This window comes from Vicia villosa, linkage group LG3, assembly GCF_029867415.1.
Source record: "Vicia villosa cultivar HV-30 ecotype Madison, WI linkage group LG3, Vvil1.0, whole genome shotgun sequence".
Lineage (NCBI taxonomy): Eukaryota > Viridiplantae > Streptophyta > Magnoliopsida > Fabales > Fabaceae > Vicia > Vicia villosa.
This window is the reverse complement of record NC_081182.1, coordinates 46,399,159-46,418,524: the sequence shown is the minus strand read 5'-3', so window position 1 is coordinate 46,418,524 and position 19,366 is coordinate 46,399,159. Positions and strand designations below refer to the sequence as shown.

At 30.8% G+C, this 19,366-nt stretch overlaps 2 protein-coding genes across 2 annotated transcripts; one reads left to right on the top strand and one right to left on the bottom strand.

The window, feature by feature from the left end:
- Positions 1-9,135: 9,135 nt before the first annotated feature.
- On the top strand, positions 9,136-12,010 carry LOC131661273 (uncharacterized). The gene is made up of 3 exons (XM_058930744.1): positions 9,136-9,389; positions 9,897-10,056; positions 11,055-12,010. Exons 1-3 carry the CDS (start codon positions 9,311-9,313, stop codon positions 11,302-11,304), a joined length of 489 nt encoding a protein of 162 aa, XP_058786727.1. The 5' UTR covers positions 9,136-9,310; the 3' UTR covers positions 11,305-12,010.
- A 463-nt stretch (positions 12,011-12,473) lies between these two features.
- LOC131661272 (uncharacterized) lies at positions 12,474-16,556 on the bottom strand. The gene is made up of 8 exons (XM_058930743.1): positions 16,283-16,556; positions 15,660-15,804; positions 15,399-15,567; positions 14,384-14,654; positions 13,842-14,107; positions 13,527-13,742; positions 13,102-13,204; positions 12,474-12,924 (listed from the first exon to the last, which is right to left on the bottom strand). Exons 1-8 carry the CDS (start codon positions 16,431-16,433, stop codon positions 12,866-12,868), a joined length of 1,380 nt encoding a protein of 459 aa, XP_058786726.1. The 5' UTR covers positions 16,434-16,556; the 3' UTR covers positions 12,474-12,865.
- Between the last annotated feature and the right edge of the window lie 2,810 nt (positions 16,557-19,366).

The following is a 19,366-nucleotide window of genomic DNA, read 5'->3' as shown; positions in this document are numbered from 1 at the left end:
AGCTTGACTGATACAACTCTAACATCTTTCCTTACAAGTGGAGGATGTCTTGGCCAAATTGAGTTTGTCAAACACATGAAACTTGCCGCAAAGAGTGCAAAATCTAGCAGTAGAGAGTGATTTAGTTAGTGCATCTGTCCACTAGTCTTGAGCAGGAACATGTAAGACTGTCAGATTATGCAAAATAATTCTGCAAGCAATCACAATTTTTTCTCTAAATTTCTCCCCAACTCTAGGGAAAATAAAACGAGTTCAATTGTCTCATAATTTCATAACAGCATCGTATTGTGCATGTTTCTTCCTTCTGTAATTCACAACATCAATCACTATAAGCCTCGAAATCACATAACTCATAATAAAAATTGGTTACAACACTATCAAGCAACCTTCAATTTTTGTACATTGATCTTTTTTTAAAGTTTAAAAAAGGAAAATGGCGGGAGAATAAGATAAGGTTAATAATTTGTTTATGTTAGAAAAGTATTTATGTTGATGGAACATTGTTCAATGTGTTAATGTTTTGAATGAGTCATAATGTGAACAATGAGTTATATTAGAGTTAGTTGAATACAAAGGCTAACTAACTCTTACCATGAAACAATATAACAATGAGTTATATTAGATATTAGTGTTTGTTTTTTGGACTACCATGAAACAATATTAAGGCCTAAATAAATGTATGTATTTGATGTAGATCTTCTGTGATTTAGATCCGATGCATAGTCACCATCACAAAACCCAATTAAGCACAAAGGTTGGTGAATATGAGCAACTTGCAATAGTAAGCCATGATGAAGGGTGCCTCCCAAGTATCTAAGTATTCTTTTGACAAGTTTTCAATGTTCCTCCGAGAGATCGGATAAAAACTACCATACTTTGTTTACAGAGAATGATATTTTTGGCCTTGTTAAAAGTGCATACTCCAATGCTCCAAAAATGGACCTTGACATGGAGTGGTCCTCAATAGGAACGACTCTCCCTCTAGATAACTTTAAGCTAGATACCATATGAGTAGGCATTTCTTTAGTAGAGTCCATATTGACTTTTGAAATGAGATCTCTGATATACTTGGATTGAGAGAGCAATAGAGACCCATCTGACATATGTGATGTGAGACCTCAATTTTTAGAAAATAATCAAGTTGTTCCTTTAAATAACCAAAAATATGAACGCAATTGATGAGCTGAGTATATTGAATCAGCGATGCCGATCTTTGTTGCGGCGGTGCAGGGTGGACCAGCATGGTTACCACTACAACGCCCAAGTCAACTCAAGATTCAAGAAAAGTGTAGTAAAAAGTGGAGATCATATAATGTAGCTTGTTTTCAATGTGAAATGAATTTTATACCTTGAGTTTAATGGATTTGATATGAATTGAGCCTTAGCCATTTGGGTCTTTGGCCGACCCATAACACAAATGTTCCAAGCTGTCTCAAGGCAAATTCAATGTTGAGTTTAGAGATAAGTTATTGAATATGTGATAGAGAGTTTCATGTGAAAATTATATCATCAACATACACTAAAATCATGACATGAGAGGAACATGGTTTAAGCATAAACAAGCTAGGATTACATTTGCTGGTTGTATAACCATGTTGTATTAGTGCAAATTCGAGTTTCTCAAACCAATCATTAGGTGCTTGTTTAAGGCCATACAAGGCCTTGTTAAGTTTGCAAACTAAAGTTGTGTCACTGGATTAAAAAAATTAGTAGGTTGTTGCATATAACTTTTTCCTCTAAAATGTCATTTAAAAACACATTACTAACATCTATCTGTTGAATGAGCCAATTTTTTGTTACTACAACAGTTAGTATAATACACACAATAACATTTTTAATTACTGGTAAAAAGGTCTCAATAAAGTCAACACCTACCTTTTGATGAAAACCCTTAACACAACATGTTTTGTACTTGTTAACAAACCCATCAGGGTTTTCTTTGACCCAAAACATCCACTTACATCCAATTGGGTCAAGATTAAGAAGAGGTGCAACTAGTGTCCAAGTGTTATTTCATAGAAGCTATCCGTTGGGGACACTTGATGACTTGCTTGATAAGACTAGGTTGCATGCAGGGTAATACAATGCCAGACTTAGGTAGGTCCTACCCTAAGAGAATTTATTTTTTGAGGTTGTAATGGGCGGAGGTGCACATGGGATACGCATAGGGACAAGAACAAAACTAGGTGAATCTGGAATATTTTGATTAGAGTTAGGTGAATTTTGAGGAGAATGAGAAAACATGTGTTGAAAGATATTAAAGGTTTGTATAAGAATGCTAGGACTATTTTGAGAAGGTAGAGGATAAGGTATAAAAGGGGAGTTAAGATTGGATGAAGGAGAGAGATGAATAGTAGTGATAAGAGTAGGTGTGAAGGGTTGATGAGAAAGATGTAATGGTACTTGAGGGTTAGATGTGGAAGAGCCATTAGGCTCTGATGCATGAGCACTAGTTTGGGATAGATCAGTACAAGGAAATCTATACTTATTGAACAAGACATTTATAGGAGTCAGAATAGTCAAGAAAGATACATGGGAACCTATAGGCTAATTTAGGGGGCATGGTAGGATCGTAGGAAAATGGAAACACAATGCTATATAATTAGGGTTTTTGTTGAGTACGACATATAAACGTGATAAATTGTTCAAAACGGGGCGGAAAGATGGTTAATAAGGTAGGAAGTTGTAATAAAGGCATGGGCCATAATAATTGATTAGTCTCCATTAATTTCGCACATGATTTGTTTCTATTTTGAGCCAATTTTTCTCATATATGAAGGAGGATTCTCCTCACATCATTTCACACAAGAATTTTGATTTTTCATAATTCTTTACAATATCTCTCTCTCTCTCTCTCTCTCTCTCTCTCTCTCTTCTCTCTCTCTCTCTCTCTCTCTCTCTCTCTCTCTCTCTCTCTCTCTCTCTCTCTCTCTCTCTCTCTCTCTCTCTCTCTCTCTCTCTCTCTCTCTCTCTCTCTCTTTAAATATTTTCTTTCATCAAAGTTGCATTTTTGCCTTGTGAGTGAAAACTACTTGTGAAAAAAGAGTTGTATTGGTGTCGTGTCACTGTAGTTAGTTTCAAAAGTGCAACCCTCTTAAAGAATTAAATTTGGTTCTTGAGATAAATCACTTGTAAAATCTCTGCTTGGTTATAGAACTCATCCTAGAAAAATTCTATTTGATTATTTAGATCAGTATGTAAAATTTTCTACTTGGTTTGTGAGTTCATCCCGTAGCTCTTTTGGTTGGGGGATAATCTAGTGTAAATTCTCTTAATTCACTTGTATCAAAGGTTTGTGGGCATAACCTTTAAAAGATCAGTATTATAGTGAATTCTCAAGAAGATTTCTTGGGGACATGACTAGGTCAACATTCGGCCAAACTTAAATAATTCTCCTGTGTTATCTCTCTAACCCTTATACTTTTAACTTATGTTATTTACTTTACTTTTTTATTTTCTGCTGCTTCTCTCTCTGATCTTGAAGATACTAACACAATTTTCTTTTCAAGTAATAAAACCTTTAGATTAATCGTAAATTTTGAATACCACAATTCACTCCCTCTCTTGTGTTTGGAGTTACTTGTTCAACAAGTGACATCAAAACCTAACTCCTGTTAAAGACTAACCATCCTAGGAGGAAAATGACTTCAAGCTATTCTTTAAACAAACTCCTATCCTATAATGGAGAAGGGTACATTTTGTGGAATGATAAAATGAAGTTTTTCATAGAAGTGATGGATCCTGATATTTGAAAGGTTATGAATGAAGGTCCATTTGTTCCTACACTAAGTAAATGGTGTTGCAATAAACAAACCTAAAAAGGATGGACCAAAGATGATAAAGAAAATGTGCATCGCAATTTGAAGGTAAAATCTATCATCACTATCACTCTTGATCTTGATAATTTTTATAAGTTTCACTACGAAACTACAAAAGAAACGTGGGACATCCTTTATATTACCCATGAAAAAACTAATAAAATAAATATGAAAAGGATTGGCACATTAACTCACGAGCAATATTTTGAGAATGAAACCTCAAGAGAATATAATGGATGCAAATTAAACTTAAAATTTTAAGGAAAGAAATTTATTTTGTACCACTGTCAGTTTATTATTTTCATTTTCTTCTTCTTCTAAGTTATATAGCATACCTCCAGTACAATATATTTTTTAAATTACTAAAATCTCGCCCAAGCTTAAAAGAAAAAAATTTGTTATTTTAAGGTCTTGTTAACTAGTGCCCTCAGGATAATGGTTAAGCATTCCAAAAAAAAATTATTTTATAGAAAATTTAATACTTCAATTTTCGAACTATTAAATACACCAATCTATTATAAATATATAAAAATTAAAGTACCTGATAATTACAAGTTAATCCCTCTGATTAAAAGTTTAATTTAATCTAATTACAAGGGTAAAACAGACTAATGACATATTACTTGATTTATATTGATTTGGTATTTAATACCGCTGATGTGTCATACCCAAATTTTTTGTTGCATTTTATATTTTTTTAAATAGTCTTTTTCATTCACTAATTATCACATTAATTAATAAGGAGTCTTAAGCAATTTTTAAGGTCCATATTCATTGTTTGAATAATTTTTACGGCTTTGCAATTTTTAAGGTCTATATTCATTGTTAGAAGGATTTTTATGACTTTGCATTGAACACTCATAAGTTGTTATGGGATAATGCAATATTTACATTGGCCAATTAAATCTATTTTTTCGGGTTCAACAATAACATTAATTTCTATTTGATTTTTTTCAAATAATTATGCAATGGCACACTTCATCCAACGTATGAAATCAATTCTTCCTATATTCCTTTGTTTTTTGGTTTTCCTCCAAATATAATTATATTTAATGACCCTTTGGATTCTAACCTATTTTAATATAAATCAAACCCTACATATTCATCAAGCTTCACCTTTAAAATTCAGAGAACTCTCTGCACATGATACTCTCTCCCCAACTCTGCTTCACAAATTCAACCTTTAAAACTCATAAACTCTCTGCACACGACTCTCTCCTCAACTCTGCTTCACAAATTCAACGAACCCTATGCATCAATCATTATCACCGCACCTGCATCATCCTCATCAACACGCAACCTTCAACATGATCTTCTGCAATAACTTCTACGCACACATTCATCGTACACCAACAACAAAATCACAATGAAGCATCACGATGGCAGTTAAACCATGACCACATCAGCGCTTGGCGAGTTCGGAGAATGAAGAACAAGAGGTTGAGAAAAAGAGGCGGAGTTGAAAACAAAACAAACTGAGATGAAGAGATGAGATGCGGCCGTGTAGTTATGGCGGACGATCGGCTGCGATCATGTACCCAAGAAGAAGTTGAAGAAAATTGGTGAGCGACACATTTGCAAGCGAGAGGAAGAAAGTCTGTTTTGAGAAACTGAGAAGTCATAAGTGATAACCTAATAACAAGCCAACACCACTGTTTTCATGCTTTACTTTTCGTTTTTATTTTGTTTTTTAATTGAATAAATAATCACATATAGTGAATAATAAAATATGGACCGATGGTTGATTGCATTGGGCTTAGGCGCATGGGCTCATCATTCCCACTCCCTTTCATATCATACACCTCTCACTCTTATCCCTTTGTTCATTCTTTTTTGTTGATTTTTTTAGCATTTGAATCCTTGATTTTTTCCTTGCAATTTTTTTACATGATTTTTGGTATTTTTTCTTGATGAATATGTGATTATGTTGCTGATATGTTAGTGTATTTTTCTTAATTTGTTGCATATTTTTGTTATCTTTTCTTGAACTATGAGTTTTAAATACATAACATATACTATCCTATTTCTAAAACATAGTTGTTACTGATTCCAAATTCATTTTGTTTCATTACCTTTATGAAATCGTTTGGGTTTTTTGAAAAGGTAAGATTTTGTTTTATTATTAAGTGAATCGATTTGTTATTGCAATTGTTTCTTTATTAATCTATTCTTCATTTTTAATACATTTGTTATTATAATTTTGTATTTGAAAAATAATCAATATTAATAAATTATTAATAACAATTATAATAATTAACATTAATCAATCTAATAAAAAATATTATATTGGATTAAGAGTCCCAAATTATTTATGTTTGTAAGTTTTCCATTTCTAATCATCTTTTGTTGTTTGTTGTATTTCATGATCCTTTTGGAATAAGAAGAATATGCAAAAGTATTTTTTTTTTTTTTTTGGATTTTGCGCTGTTTTGATGGATTAGACCCCTATGCAATAATTTGTGTTTAGTGTATTTTTGTTGTGTTTCCTTTAAAATTAAAGGAATTTTTTTTCATTCTAAACTTCTTTTATTTTTGAAGTACATTAATCAAAATAGTATAAATATTTCATTATGTGATGTGATGTTTTTGCATTTTAATTCTTGCTTTTTAAAAGAAAATGTGAAATATAAATTTTATTGTTAGTACATATAAAAAGACAAAAGTTATAATTTACCACATTTTATTGATAAATTATACATAAATCACTCATCATATTTCATTAATAAATTATACATAAACCACTCACCACATTTCATAATTTAATAATATTTTTTGTCTTTCATATTTTTTTAAGTAATTAAATTTATGTATTACTATTACTTTTTTTATCCTTTATAATTTATTAAAACATTATTTTTACATATATTTCTACAAATTTTAGAAAATATTACTACTAATATCATTTAAAATTACATTAATTAAAAAGCTAGAATAAGTAACTACATTAAATTTATATAATTGTATTACATATTAGTACTACTAATTTGATACCAATTTAATTAAGTGCTACTTATTACATTAAATTTATATAATTGACATTAATCATATATGTAATTAGTATACGGTTAATATCATTTTTTATCCTATATATAAATTTGATTTTCAGTTAATAATGAAAATTAATATCAATTCTAATTCATTTACTCATATAAAAAACATTTTGATTTACTACTAATAATAAATTTATATTAATTATTACCAATTATACACTTCATACCGAATTACATTTTTTTTCTATTATCTAAACAATAAAGCATAATGATATTACACACAAATTTCAAATTCTTTCTCCTTCATATCTATTAAATTTTTTGATTTTTTTTAATATGTAAAAAAAGATTACGAGTACTTACAATTAATATAATAAGAGAGGGTTAGAGATTACGAGTATTTTCTAATTTTATAATAGATTTAAAAAATTCATAATTTATTTAGTAATGGTTTTTAATTTATATTATTTATTTGCATTACATAAATTTTATTTAATATATTTTATGATAAATTAAATATTTATGAGAACAATTAATAGATTAATCAATTTACTCTATATAAAGTATAAACGGGTTTTAAGTTATGTCAGTAAAAAATCCTAATATTTCATGTTATATTTTAATTTGATATTAAGAATATGCAAATTATACCTACATATCTATTAAACTTTTTAATTTTTTATGAAAAAGATTACGAGTGCTTATAATATGACAGGAATATAGATTACAAGTACTTTCTATTTATAAATCACCCTAATTTAGTTATCCTAATTTAAAATTTAAAAGAATTAAAATCAAAGCTGCACTTATTAATATATAAATATGTAAATCAAAGTTACAAATCAAATTTTAATATTTCATGTCATACTTTATTTCGGTCTTACAAATATGCAAATCAAAATTATAATTATTAATATATAAGTAATATTTTTGAAAAATTACTAAATAAAATAAATCTATTAAATTTATTAATTACTTTTTTAAATATGAGAAAAATATTGCGGGTGATTATCATAAGAGAAAATAGTAGATATTTTATCTTTTATAAGAATCAATTATATACCTATCTAAATTATAATTTCTTAAAGATAAAAGCACAATATTTATACTAAAAATTGCTGTAAATATTTGTTTTAATAAAAAATATGAGACAATTATAATATATAAAGAACACAACTTTCTAATGAAAAACACATATTTAAGCATAATTTTAAGAGTGAGAATATGTTTATTTTCAAAAATATCACTAAGTTATTATAAACAATTAATTTAATTTTTAATTATCATCATTATATATTATTATCAAGCGCGCATATTAAATTTTATATAAATTTAAAATTATTATTATTAGTTACATTTTTTTTAAAATTTATTATATTTTTATTTAAAATTATTCAATTAAATATCAAATTATTTCAAATTTTACAAAAATTTTAAAATTTTGTAACGTTAAACGTCTATTATGAAATTCTCCTAGAAAAAAAAAAGAAAATATTCATTTAGAATATAAATTTCAAGATACCATGAAATGTAGATATTCTTTTAGAACTGAAATTTGACGGGGAGTTGTCATATATTGTAACTTTGTAAAAATTGTAAATATCTTAAAATTGATATTTGACGGGAAGCTGTTATAAATTTTAGGTTTGAAAAAATGGACTAATATCTTAAAATTAATGTTATTTGAATTGGAAAAATAATTTTATTCAAATTTGTAGTTTTTAAATTAATTCATATGGATTCAACTGAGTTTTGTTAACTCATATGGATTCACGGGTAGATGTAAACGTATCTAATAGATATCAGCGGTAAATTGTTCATTTTAATGTCAATCTTTTAAATATTTCAGTTGTTGCTGTTTTATATAATTGAAGTTATATAATCGGTTGTACGATTTATTGTAAATATGAATCAATGCTTGAAAGTTGGTGCATATTATTAGCATATATTTGTAACTATGTCAATGTTAACCAATTGAATAATGAATTTAAACTTTACAAATGATGATTTGGTTGACATGTGATGTGAATATCCACCCGTGCGATAGCACGGGTTTCTTACTAGTTATCAAAATAAATTTACTATTTTTAAAGTCTTAACCATTAGTATTTTCCTTGTTTTAAAATGTTTGAGAGTGTTGTCTATGGCTATTGTATATTTATGTATATCCATAAATATTGGGTGATTGGTTGAAAATAGTTGTGACCTTAGAATAACATGAATAATATTTTTATAAATAATTCACAGATTAAATAACTTAAAGACATCTATCATGCCACGTGTCAAGTTGTTATGAATGGAAATGGATATTGACAAGAGGATTCGGACAATCGGACTCATGAGAAGGAGGAAGCAATTGTTTGCTGAATCAACCGAAAGACAATTTTATTATTTCCAGAACAGAATCCTAAGAAACCACTACAACCTTTCTTGAAACAAAACCAGTTACTGTTTTTGTTTTTCTTGCATGAATGAATTGAATTCTATTATCTATTCTTCGAAATGGAGACTTTACCTTTGGAAATCTGTATGAAGATATTCTGTTTCTTAGATCACCACCATCTTGCTGTTTCTCAACAAGGTCAGTGATCATGATGATCCCTCTTCATCATTCTTGTATTATTTTGTGTTTCAAAATATGATCAATTAGAAATCTGTTGAAACATTGTTAATAGATCTGATCTGAATTATGTTTCTTCAATTCAATTCAATTGACTTTACATAATTGTTCAATGTTAATCACAGTGATAAACAAGGTACCTATTTGTTCCAAGTTGAAAACATATAGAATCAGATCAGGAGTGCAAGGCGGATTACCGCATATAACTTAAAATTTAGCACGATTAAGTTGGAGCTAAATAGTCTCTCATAAAATATTTGTGAATGTTAAATCGTGACAAAATTGGGCCCCTATTTGTTTTGTCTAAGTTAAATCATGACTAATCTACATCGAGTCTTCAAAAACTTAAACCGGACTTGATTCAGGTCCAAATTGTCAATGATTCATTATATCAAAGCTATGAATTTGATCCCAATTGTCAATGATTGATTATATCAAAGCTATGAATTTGACAATTTTTTTTTGCAGTTAATAGGAAGTGGAAGCTCATGGCCTCAGACAATGCTCTATGGGCAAACCTCTTTAAGGAGAGATGGGGAGAAGACCGTGCTGCCTTCTACGCTCCTAATGGTTCAAAATCATGGAAAGAAGTATATGAGGTGCAAGATCGCTGTGATCGAGTTGGACTGTAAGTTTTTATTTTACTCTGCGGCACACACTTACGGATTTTGACCGTCCCATCTCAAATCAATGTGAGATCATTTATGTTAATTTTCTAACTTAGCAAGCTAATTTATTTGTTCTCAAATTAATGCCCGGGATTGATTACTGCGTGTAACCGTGGGAAATTCTTAATATAGGAAATTTGAGTCAGAATTTTTCTAATCCCTTGAGTTGACATTAGGATCGTCATTGAGTATGTACAGAATGAGCTAAAAAATGAGCTGTAACACTGGGCCTCAAGTTTTTGAGGATAAAAATGTAATTAAATAGGTCTCATAATAGATCTTTCATCAGTAAACAATGACTAAGGACCTGTTTGTTTTGGCTTTTTTTAAAAATGATTTTTATAGTGTTATTAAATTTTGTGAAAAAAATTTTTACAAAGAAATTTTTTATAAAAGCTTCAAATGAAAATTTCGTTTGAATAGTTATTCTTAAAATGTGATTTTAGGTATTTCATCTATTTATAGGAAAACAATTTGGATATCAAAATTTCAAAAAATCACTTAATTTTGAAGCCATTTCAAATAGATTTTTATAAAAATCATTTTTGAAATACGACTTTTTGAAAAAATTATGATTTTGACAAAGTTTTAGTCTTTAATTATGTATGTTTATGTTATAAGTTTGGTTATAGTTGAACCATAACTAACCAATATAGATCCTTTAAAATATTAAGACGGCCGGCCGGGGCCCTGGTTGACATGAACATAGTTGCCAATTGTTGTATAGCTACAGCATTGATGTTGGCTTCCTCTTACCTTGATCTGGCATTAGCTCTAGCATGAACCATAGTTATACAAGAGGACTAATTACTGTAACAAATTTGTGTTGCCATTAGTAAATAAAGTTAAGAGTTCAATTTGCAGTTATACACAGTAAAAAATCTAATTTTTAGCAACAGTTGAGTTATTGAACTCTGATGCAAAGGAAATGACTTTTATACAACTCTTTACAAAATAGGGGTTTGAAGATTATTAGAGAAGGAAGTGATTACTATCTTGTTCACCAAGGGGAAGTTCAACGATATCTGGGATCAAGAAAAATTCCGCGGCAAGTAACGGATCATTCCTTTAGTTCAGAAACGGACTTAACTGAAGGAAGTTCTCAAGCTGAAGAAAGATCGTGTCGAGGAATTTTGGACAAAATCCTTTTTTTCATTGGGGATTTGGAAGCTGCTTCTGTTGATGCCAAACGCAGCCGTGTGATATAATGATCTCTAACATCCAATCCAATACTGAAGTTCATTGTTGAACTTCTTTGCAATTGTATGTAAGCATTATTTTTATGTATATGCTAATTCAATAAATATGTATTGATATCTTATTATAATGAAGTTATGTGTATGTATGAAAAAATAATGGTATTGGGGTGGGCACATTATTGTTATAATTTCTATTCACTGGATATGTAATATAAAAAGTCTGATTATATATCTTACTATGATGAAGTTATGTGTTTTAAGTAACACTTTTGTTCTTGAAATTTGAAACCTACGTGAAATAAATTCACTGACGCACTTCTATATATGATTCTTTGTTCCAAGTGAGGTTCCAGTGCCCCAAAAATCACCTCAGTATGTGTCATTTGAAAGTTCCTTTGAATCTAAATCGGTACTACTATGGTTAATGCCATAATCATAATCTTCAAGATCAAAAAGGACATGTCTTCTGCACTTATAATTGGGAGTGTTGTTCCACCATATCCTCTAAATCAGAATCATCCTCCGGCCAACCAACCATCGACACTATAAATATATATGATAGTACAAACCAACAAACTCACACCAAAGCAGCGTCAAATAAACTCGTTTAAAATGGTGGTAATGTTGCTTGAGCTGTGCCAAAACAAAGCAACGTAGGAAGAGAGATGAGAAGAGAAGGTGAAGAGAATGTGAGGAAAGAGATCGTGAATAAGATTAATGGCACAAAAGTTTGATTTTCAATTTTAATTTCACAAAAGATGTATTCTGAATAATTTGGAATATCAATATATTTCAATTACTCTGGATTTTTTTATCACGTTATCTAACTTAATTATACCTAAATTTCTCCACACAAAAAGTATTCTTATAAACTTATAAAAATATTTTTAAAAAAGTATTCTTATAAACTTATAAAAATATTTTTATAACTAGAATATAAACATTTATTTTGATTGAAAACTCTTGTAGTAAAGCTTAAGTAATTAATGAGTCTCTTAAATTATTTGAAATAGATTCAAACTTGTTTCTTTGTGCTAAGGAGGAATAACCCTCTTTCACTTTAATAACAACTACAGTTAGTAAACAGATAGAGAGCATCTTATACATTTGTGAGCACAATGGTCGCAGTTGTAGAACATCAAAGGTACTATGAGTCTATAATGTTTGATGAGGGTAAATAAATGAACACTTAGTAGAGAGTGCATTAATTAAATGTAGAGTGGTTTCATTACAAATTAAGACAATGAAAGTAGGGTAAATATACTATTCCCTACAGGACAAACTTAGATACCGCCCGCCCCCAAAAGAATGACGACATAAGAACTACCAAAATGGAGATTTCTCCTCAAGTAATAATAGCCAATAGAAATCTACGTACTACAGTATTGATAATCAAAAACACTAAAAAGAAATTGCTAAATCATCCTTTTAGCTTGAACCCCTTTCCTTGGTTGGTGGGCATCAGATTTACCTTCACTCATATTTTGTAGAACACAGTTTTAGACAGAAACTGCATTATGTAAGGCTGAAGCAGCAACGTTCAGTGCCTCCCCAAAACTTAATTGACCAATTACAGGTTCAATGGCTCTGACTCGGTGTCCCTTTCCTTCAATTGCCAATCTTCTGTTTCTGTTTTTACAAAAGGAACAAATCTCAGCACCAATTAAGAACATCATTTGTTTTATATGAAAATGGGAAATATTGTTTGTAAAGAAAATTTATTTGGTTAGTGTAGATGGTGATCATATCACTCGTATTGCAGTCCAATTTCAACATAAGCAACAGATCATAGTGAGAGGGTCTTACTTGGCTTATCTGCAATCACCAGCAGTCGCCTTTGTAAGATACTAGCCATGAAGAGGAAAATGGAGCACATGCCAAACATAACAGTGATAGGGAATGCATCAACCTGCACATAGAAAACAAATAATTAGTCTAAAGAGTTATAAAGAAAGAGAGATCTATCTTTTGCTTTTTTCTTTTGGGGTCGTGTGGAAAGGGAAAGGATTCGCATATACTTCCAAGAAAGAGGTTATCAGAGTAGAATTCGAATGAATAATTTGTCCAACTAGACAATGTACTTAGGAAAGGGTTTATAATTCCAGATTCAAATTAGTGCAGTAAAAAATTGGATTAGATTGTTGGAGTTCAGCAAGCTACGAAAACTAAATCAACAGAAATGCTACATTAAGATCAAGCATTATATCTAAGCCTTAGATTGTGTAACTTACATTGTACAGCACAACACAGACAAAAATGTTCAGAGGAATGCGGAAAAAGTTCATGATGGTGCTCCTGGCTTCTTCAGGAATGTATTGGGATCTCATCTTCATAATGGATGGCCAGAATATGCCAACACAACTTTCAAAAGTACAGAAGCCGAGAAGCTGAATGCACCCGGCGAATGACAGACCGCCACCTGCTGCTTTGGAAGGAACTGCGAAAAACTGTTCCACAATAATAAAGTCAAAATATTGCAGAATAGTGTGAGATGTATATCACAGTACTAAGCGACGGAGGGAGAGTGTATTGGAAGAATAGCATACGGTGGTAATAATGGGAAGCATTAGAGAAGCAGAAGAAACTACAAAAACAATCTGCATGTAGCTCTCTACACGGAATGATGAACGAGCCATCAACTTAGATGCAAGTGAGCTTCCCAACATTGACGATAACATGAATGTTGCAAAAATAAAACCATGGGGAATTTCTTCATCATTTGGACTCAATGCAGGAGTCCATAGGAACACAAAGGTATACATTGAACCTTCAAAGAGAGACTGTATCGCACCAAGCAAGGCTATTTTTTCATCTGAAACACAAGGAGTGTAACAATTACTTTGCGTTGAAACTTGGAAATGACCAAAAATACAAGACAAGGTGAATAAAATAAATGATAACAAAAGAAGGAAGGGCAAAATGAACAAGTTCATTTCAACATAAATCACTTTCAGGATGGAATCAAACAGTGACCAACCCATTCCTTATACACTAATGGTACACGTTAAGAGTTAAAAAGTTAAAATTCTTAGCACAGAACCACTTTAAAAACAACTGAGAAAAATACTATCCAAGGTAAGAAGTGTACCAGAAGCAATGGCCACAGCAGCGCCCTTGAATTGGGCGAGCAAGCTCTTGTTTTCAGAAGCATCCCCGTAATTTTCTGTCCATGTAGATAATATGACGATCATACCAATTGTAAGAAAACCTGCAGCGGCATCAAAGGGGGCTACTGGTCCAAGAGCCAATGTATCAACAAGGACATTTCCAAACAGCCCAGAAAAAATGGCCACAAGACCATTTCCAAGAAATATGGCCTTCGAGAATGTTAATGACAGCCATTGCTGATCAAAGCCCCTCTGATAAATTCATGTGAAAAAAATTGAGATTAATATATACAATATGCAAAATGAAGGAATCAAGACAGAGGTATAAAAAAACGTGGCAAAACCCTTTATCACAGGTTTTAAGGGTAAAAACATGTATTTTGATGACCAAAAATCACTTCATTATCCACTTGGAGGATACTGTAAAATGCATGCTTATCTTTTTTAGAGGGACATAATAAATTTATAAACCCCTGAAATGAACATCCTTGGAATCAACCTACTTCATAGTTGTTAGATCTATCAACTAGCTAGTTCTGTTTAGAATAACATATTAAGAAGTTCATGTAATATAATTATATATTAAGTATTGGAAATTGATCATGTGTACGAAGATACTCAGTTGAGGAAACGCAAGAATAAATGTCAGCCATAGATTTACACAACCACCCACCACCCGCCCGTGATTTCTGTCAAAGCCAAACCAAACAATTTACTAGTGTTATTTTAAAAACAGTTCACAGTAATATTCTTCCCCTTTCGTATACAAGTCTCTCGTAATATTTAGCAATGCTCTTAATTATTACATACGAGATTAGCCCGGTTTGGATTTTTATTTAAAAACAATCAACCTAATATTATTATTTAGAGGCTATACAACCTACTCTTCTCCATGTGGAGAGAAGAATATTATAAAGTCAACATAATCAGAGGAAAATATCATGGTAAAATTTGACAATTAACAGCTGACAACTTTAAAAAAAAATTATTCCTCACCTTGAAATGCTCAGCAACAAGCCACGATTCAAATGCTGAAAATAGAAGGGAAGTAGCAATGCCTCCCAAAATACGTCCCAACATCAAAACTCTGTACTGAGGAGAATGTTTGGTGATGCAGCTTGCAATGTAGGTTATGCAGTAAGTCACACAAGCCCTCTTCCGACCCCTGATTTCAAAGCAAGTAACATGAGATACTGAAAATAGCTATGACATGTATATATGGAAACAAAACAAATAGAAAACAAAAATGAATCTCACTGTTTATCAGCCAGAGATCCCACAATTGTTCCAAACAACATTGAAGACCCAAAGCCAGCAATGAAGAGTTGTCCAATATCCCCCTTTCCATATCCATAAGTACTATAAAGATAGTATACATATGGACCTTGCAACCAATCACCAGCTATAACCCATAGAAACAGAAACCCATTAGATCACCAAAAACTAACATCTCTTCTAACAATTACATTTCAATTCCCCAATATATTCATAAAAAACAAATATCATCTAAACCATAACTAACTAAGTAATGCAAAATGTTACTAAAATCAGATAATAACTTTAACTAATCTAAAATCTAATCAAATCAACAAGGCCAAATCAAAACTTCTAATTTAAATCCGATCTCAGTGTCACCCAACATTATTAAGATTTGAAGGATAAATTAGTAATTATAATCATTATTATAATTCTACTAATCACGCAACAATAAAAATAAACCAAATGAAACAAACAATAAGCAGAAAAACACGATCACGATTCACGATTCACAAGCACATTGAATCCACTCAAACTAACAAATAATGAAGCACAGATCAAAGAGTAAAAAAACAGATCGAGAGTAAAATTCAAGAGATCTAAGAGAGAAAATCCAGATCTACCCATCATGAGAGAATAAATGAGAAGATAGTTATTTTTGAAGGAATTGAAAACGGAGGAAGTATTGATTCGATCCTTATTGTTTTTGCTAAGCTCAAGAACTGCAACAACAGCGGCCAATCCACCGAACACGGCGTAGAAGAACAACTCCATTATCGCGATCTCAGTGTTCGCAGAGAAATGCAAGTACCAAGAAAAATTTGGATCCCACTCTCTTTTTTTGCAGAGTGTGTGAGAACGATTAGTGGTGTGAAAGATAGATGGGGAGAGAGAAGAGAGAGGGTGAAGGTTATATAGTGGTTTTTGAACGGTGCTGTGATCACCTGTGACAAGTGTTACATGGAAGTCATGGAACTGGTTATTAACGGTTGTCCGTTTCTCACTTTTTTTTTTATTTTTTATTTTGCTCTGACTCCGATTAAATCTGCTTCCATTATTTAAGAGAATTCTAATTTAAATTGAAACTGAATTATTATTTAAATTTATTTGTTTTGCTTAAAAAAATTAATTACAAAGGTCATCTATGTTAAGACAAATATTATACATGTACATCACTATCACCGTCATATTATCAGGTGCTGTTAAGATAATGATTGACGAATTTAAAGTAAAAATTCCACTTAAAGTAAATATTTTAATTAAAGAAACTTGGAATTGTTGATAAATGTCACATTAATTAAGGATTCTAAATGTATAGGCTTTTTTCCTAGGGGCAATATCCTACCCAATGTGTGCTATGAAATATTTATTTTAAATTTAAATAATCTGAGTTTCTGTCTTATGTTTTTTTATCAAAAATCCGTGAGATGTTTATTCTTTATATTTTTTTATATAATTATATGATAAATTTATATAAGATAGTTTGTCATATTTTAGAATAATAATCATTAAAAAAATTTATTATTTTTTCTAGACAATTAGATAAATAATTGGTTTGATTATAATTTTGCTCCTCTTATTTTACCTGATTCACAAAATTGGTCTCTCTATTTTGAATTTAAATTGTTTTAGTCTTTTTTATACTTTTGCACTTAAATTAACGATGTTTTCATTTCTCATTCTTCTATTACTTTTGCATATAATTTTTAGGATTCTTTATCAACCATTTTTATTCTTCTTCTGTCAATTACCTCTTATTGATAATGATGATTCGTAAACCACCATCATCGCCCCCAAAGATCCGACGACAAACCCTCGAAGCCCTTACTACTTAGATCCTCGTGAAAACCCAGGTACAATCCTTGTCGCACCATCCCTTAACGACCACAATTGAAGTTGATTAATGTGTGTGCTCTGGCGTCTAAGAACATATTAAATTTCATCAATGGAACTGTAATAAAATGGGCTTCATCTGACCCTAATTTCGAGTTATGGGATCGAATGAACAACGTGGTTCTTTCTTAAATCAACATAACCACTTCACCTGATATTACTCAAAGCACGATTTGCTTTGATTCGACCTTTAAGCTCTGGGATGACCTTCGCAAAAAATTCGTCAAAGGGTAATCATTTTTTAGTTCTTTGATCTTCTTCAGGTCTCCACTCAACCAAACAAGGTAATAAATCGCTTTCTCAATATTTTGCTGAACTAAATATTATACGGGACGAGCTTGAGGTATTTGCCCAACTCCATCTTGCTCTTGCCAAATTTCTTGCACCTACGGCCTTGCCAAAGTTGTTTGCAGATACAAACATATGGAGTATGTTTCTTGCTTTCTCAAAGGATTGAATGACTCTTACAGTAACATTTGCACACAAATCTTGATCATGGGCCATATTCCAATCATCAAACGCATTTACTTGCTCATTATTTAACAAGATGTATTTGTCCCTCTACCTTCCATCATTGAATCAACAATCTTCTTGACCAAAAATTCAAATTCCTTGGGACACGACAGAGGAATAAGCTATTCAAGTACTCAAATGATATGTACTACTTGTAACAAAACTAACCATATTATTTATGATTTCTATTTTAAACATGGGTTCCCTTCAGTATATTGAACAAGAACCCCAGACACACACCCTAATTATCATTCAGAAAATAATGAAACAACTAATCATGCTCGACCTTCAAACAAATAGGGAATCATCTCCAAAAAAGACTACCAATACTTACTTCTTTTTCTTCTTCTTCAAAAATCAAAGAAATATGCTTAAAATTAAAACACAAATAAGCACAACTATCTTGATGATTCACATGTAGTCTCAAGTATCACCAATACATGTATTGACTGAAATCAATTATCTATATAGATTCTTGAATTAGTGGAATTATACCACGTTTTCCCTCACATCAAATGTTTTCCAAAATTAAACTTATTAACCATGTTCATATTCACTATCCTAATAGGAACACCATCACAGTCAATTTTTTTGGCACTACCCACTTTGATAATTATCTACACTTAGACATTCTTCTTTATATACTTGAATTTTAATTTAGTATCATTTCCATATCAAAATTATGTCAGGATTTACAATATCAAATACATTTCTCACTAATTCTTGTCAAATTCATGATGTGTCTATACAAAGGATAATTAGCCAAGTGGCCTAGTATAACAACCTCTACTTCCTTCACAAGATACCCATATTCACTCACTCTATATGTAATATGACTATAAGTTGTAACTATAATGCTTGCATCTCTGATATTGATGTTGATCATACCTTACATAGCACTTTAGATGTATGACATCATAAACTAGGTCGTCCATCTATTGATGTTTTACAACATATGTCTCATTTTGGTATGCTTGTTGTAACACCCCAACTATAGTTGTCTGATTTTAATTTAATTTATATTAGTTTATTTTTTTTATTTAATTAGATATTAGAAATATTAAGAAAATTAGAGATATTTTTGAGACGAGAGAAAATATAATTTTATTTAAAATTAGAGAGAAAGATGTGTTTTGAGTAAAGAGTTAAGGGTATGGTGAGTTTTAGTGAGAATAATATAATTATTATTTTAATTAATTTAGAGTATTATTTGAATTAAAATAAAATAATAGAAATAGAGCTTTAGTGAGGGTGTGAGAAAAGTTGAGGGCTCAGAAGAGTAATTGAGATATTATGTTAGA